At 35.4% G+C, this 3,752-nt stretch overlaps 1 protein-coding gene across 3 annotated transcripts in view; it reads left to right on the top strand.

The window, feature by feature from the left end:
• Nucleotides 1-3,752, top strand: part of LOC112074112 (group XIIA secretory phospholipase A2) — a 9,768-nt gene that overhangs the window by 2,168 nt on the left and 3,848 nt on the right. Inside the window, exons 2-3 of one of the 3 annotated variants that reach the window (XM_024141332.2) lie at nucleotides 1,054-1,130; nucleotides 3,039-3,200. In XM_024141332.2, the coding sequence (XP_023997100.1) occupies nucleotides 1,054-1,130; nucleotides 3,039-3,170 (209 nt within the window). In that variant the 3' untranslated portion in view covers nucleotides 3,171-3,200. Of the gene's footprint in view, nucleotides 1-1,053; nucleotides 1,143-3,038; nucleotides 3,201-3,752 lie in introns of those variants that run through there. The other 2 variants (XM_070440387.1, XM_070440388.1) reach the window with 2 other exon arrangements.

The raw sequence follows: 3,752 nt of genomic DNA, 5'->3' as shown, positions 1-3,752 counted from the left end.
GCTGAATGTAACTAAAACCTAGATGCTGAATGTAACTAAAACCTAGATGCTGAATGGAACTAAAACCTAGAAGCTGAATGTAACTAAAACCTAGATGCTGAATGTAACTAAAACCTAGATGCTGAATGGAACTAAAACCTAGATGCTGAATGGAACTAAAACCTAGATGCTGAATGGAACTAAAACCTAGATGCTGAATGGAACTAAAACCTAGATGCTGACTGCTATCCTTGATCCAGTATAGAGTTAAACTTGATTTCCCAAATAACAGATCACATTGTACCCATTCAGGCTATTACAAATAAAGACCACCGTTTAGGCTTCTCTCGTCTCTTTCTCTCTCTCCCCTCTGTGTTCATCTGTTTATCATATGGTCAATAGTAATTGATTGAACTGTTTGGCTGTTTACCAACATGAGGCCCATTCGTCAATAGACGTATATTCTTATAATTATCTATCTGTGATATTGATGAGAGAGGTATAGCTGAGGTCAGTGTTTACATGTTTACATTACATGTTTACATGACATTAATAATAGATCACTTCAGTGAGTCTCAGTGATATAGATTGACCAGATGACAGAGGTATAGTACACATCAGACCATAGTTAGTACAGCATGACCTACAGGTTCAATTCCAATATCCACACTAGCCTAATACATTTCTCCATATCCTAAAGTTAAGGCTATTATGGATATCAGTAGAGTAGCATACCCAACACATTGCATCATTCTAAGAATGTGCTAGGATATAATCACCATGACTACGCTACGTTCCAATATCCACACTAGCCCAATACATTTCTCCATATCCTAAAGTTAAGGCTATTATGGATATCAGTAGAGTAGTACCATATACTATTATGGACAATGGAATGGGGATAACTAATAGAACTGTAAAATAGATATTTTGCTGAAGTACTTTTAAAAGGTCCCATCAATAAATGTCACCATAGAGTGCTGAACGTTAAATATGTGATTATTGATAACAACCTAATGTTTTGATCATCTGCACAAGGGTTTGGATTAAAAGTGGTTTCTATTTCCTTATCAGGTAAAACACCTGTGCATCGCTATGGATACGTGACCCCAGAGCCCAACGGTTGCAGCTCCAACCTCCTCGGATTCCAGGTACCTGACGGTGTATGTTTCCTGTCACTCACTACAGGCTGTTTATTATACTGTACTAATACGTCAACTGTAGCCTGCCGTTTATTCATACAACACATATTAGACTTTTAGGGCTGTATGTAGAACCCTCTGTGGAAAGGGTTCTACATGGAACCCACAAGGGTTCTACCTGGAGTCAAAAGGGTTCTATCTAGAGTCATAAGGGTTCTACATGGAGTCATAAGGGTTCTACATGGAGTCATAAGGGTTCTACATGGAGTCATAAGGGTTCTACATGGAGTCATAAGGGTTCTACATGGTGACAGCTGAAGCTTTTTAAATATGTAGAGTATACATCCCTATATAGTGTATAAATCCATATATAGTGTATAAATCCCTATAATCCCCCATGTAGAGTATAAATCCCTATATAGTGGTATAAATCCCTAAGTATAGTTTACAATCCTATATAGTGTAGAATCCCCATGTAGAGTTTACATCCCTATATAGTGTTATAAATCCATATATAGTGTATAATCCCTATGTAGAGTATAAATCCCATGTAGAGTTTCATCCCTATATAGTGTATAAATCCATATATAGTAGGTATAAATCCCTATCCCAGAGTATAAATCCTCAGTGAGAGGTATAAATCCCTATGTGTATAAATCCCTATGTAGAGTAAATCCTATATGTGTAGAATCCCATGTAGTTTACATCCTATATAGTGTATAAATCCATATATACTGTATAAATCCATATATAGTGTTAATCCCCATGTAGAGTATAAATCCCTATTAGTGTATAAATCCTAAGTATAGTTTACATCCCTATATAGTGTATAAATCCATATATAGTGTAAAATCCTATGTAGAGTATAAATCCCATGTAGAGTTTACATCCTATATAGTGTATAAATCCATATATAGTGTATAAATCCATATATAGTGTAATAATCCTATGTAGAGTATAAATCCCCATGTAGAGTATAAATCCCTATGTAGAGTATAATCCCCATGTAGAGTATAAATCCCTATATAGTGTATAAATCCTAAGTGTAGTGTATAATCCCTATGTAGAGTATAAATCCCATGTAGAGTATAAATCCCTATATAGTGTATAAATCCCTATATAGTGTATAAATCCCTATATAGTGTATAAATCCCTAAGTGTAGTGTATAAGTCTTATATATACATCCCGTCTGAGATTCCCAAAGATTGGAAAGCTGGCGCGGTCATCCCCTCTTCAACGGGGGAGACACTCTAGACCCAAACAGTTATAGACCTGTATCCATCCTGCCTGCCTTTCTAAAATCTTCCAAAGCCAACTAACAAACAAATCACCGACCATTTGAATGTATAAATCCCTATATTAGAATGTAAAATCCTATATATAGAATGTATAAATCCCTATATATAGAATGTATAAATCCCTATATATAGAATGTAATCCCATATAGAATGTAAAATCCCTATATATGATGTATAAATCCCTATATATAGAATGTAATAAATCCCTATATATAGAATGTAAAATCCCTATATATAGATGTTAAATCCTATAATAGAATGTATAAATCCCTATATAGAATGTATAAATCCCTATATAGAATGTATAAATCCCTATATAGAATGTATAAATCCCTATAGAATGTATAAATCCCTATATAGATGATAATCTTTATAGAATGTATAAATCCCTATATATAGAATGTATAAATCCCTATATATAGAATGTTATAATCCTCATATATAGATGTATAAATCCTATATATATTGATGCATAAATTCCTATATAGAATGTATAAATCCCTATATAGAATGTATTAAATCCTTATATATAGAATGTATATTCTATATAGAATGTATAAATCCATATATATAGAATGTTTAAATCTCTATTTAAATCCTATGTATTATCCAAAACAGTTTGACATTGGCATCCCGGCCATGACTCAGTGCTGTAACCAGCTGGACAGTTGTTACGACACCTGTGGCTCCAACAAATACCGCTGTGACTCCAAGTACCGCTGTGTCTCCACGCTATCTGCTCTGACCTGAAGAAAAGCTTGGGGTTCGTGTCAAGGTCAAAGGTGAGTTAATGTAGCACAGGAGTATATACTCTCCTCCGCTCACTGACCTACGCATACTCACTCTCTTGAGCCAGCATGTTGGAAAAATCGTCTGTTCTGCCCTTGAGCAAGGCAGTTGACCCCAACAACAATTGCTACCTGGACCCCGATGACGTGGATGTCGATTAAGGCAGCCCCCCACACCTCTCTGATTCAGAGGGGTTGGGTTGAATTCATTCAGTTGTACAACTGACTAGGTTTCCCCTTCCCTCCCTCAGTCAGTAGGGTTATTCCCCATGAAATATGTTACAGTACATGTAACTGATAAAATATTTAAAACTGTAATCCGTTGTTACCAGCAAGATATTGTAATCAGATTACAGATACTTCTCAGAAACGAAATTATTACTTCAAATTTAGAAAGGATGTTGGCGAAAATCCATTATCACACCTTCCTGTTTCCTTAATGAGATCCAATTCAGCATTAAAAAAAAAAGGTGCAAGTTGAAGTTTGTTCCCCCTAAGTGCAGCCAGGTCACACCATGATACAAGTCAGTATTAAACGTCCATC

The sequence above is a fragment of the Salvelinus sp. IW2-2015 genome, unplaced genomic scaffold (assembly GCF_002910315.2).
Source record: "Salvelinus sp. IW2-2015 unplaced genomic scaffold, ASM291031v2 Un_scaffold2502, whole genome shotgun sequence".
In the NCBI taxonomy this organism is placed as follows: Eukaryota; Metazoa; Chordata; class Actinopteri; order Salmoniformes; family Salmonidae; genus Salvelinus; species Salvelinus sp. IW2-2015.
This window is presented reverse-complemented; position numbering and strand designations above follow the sequence as displayed.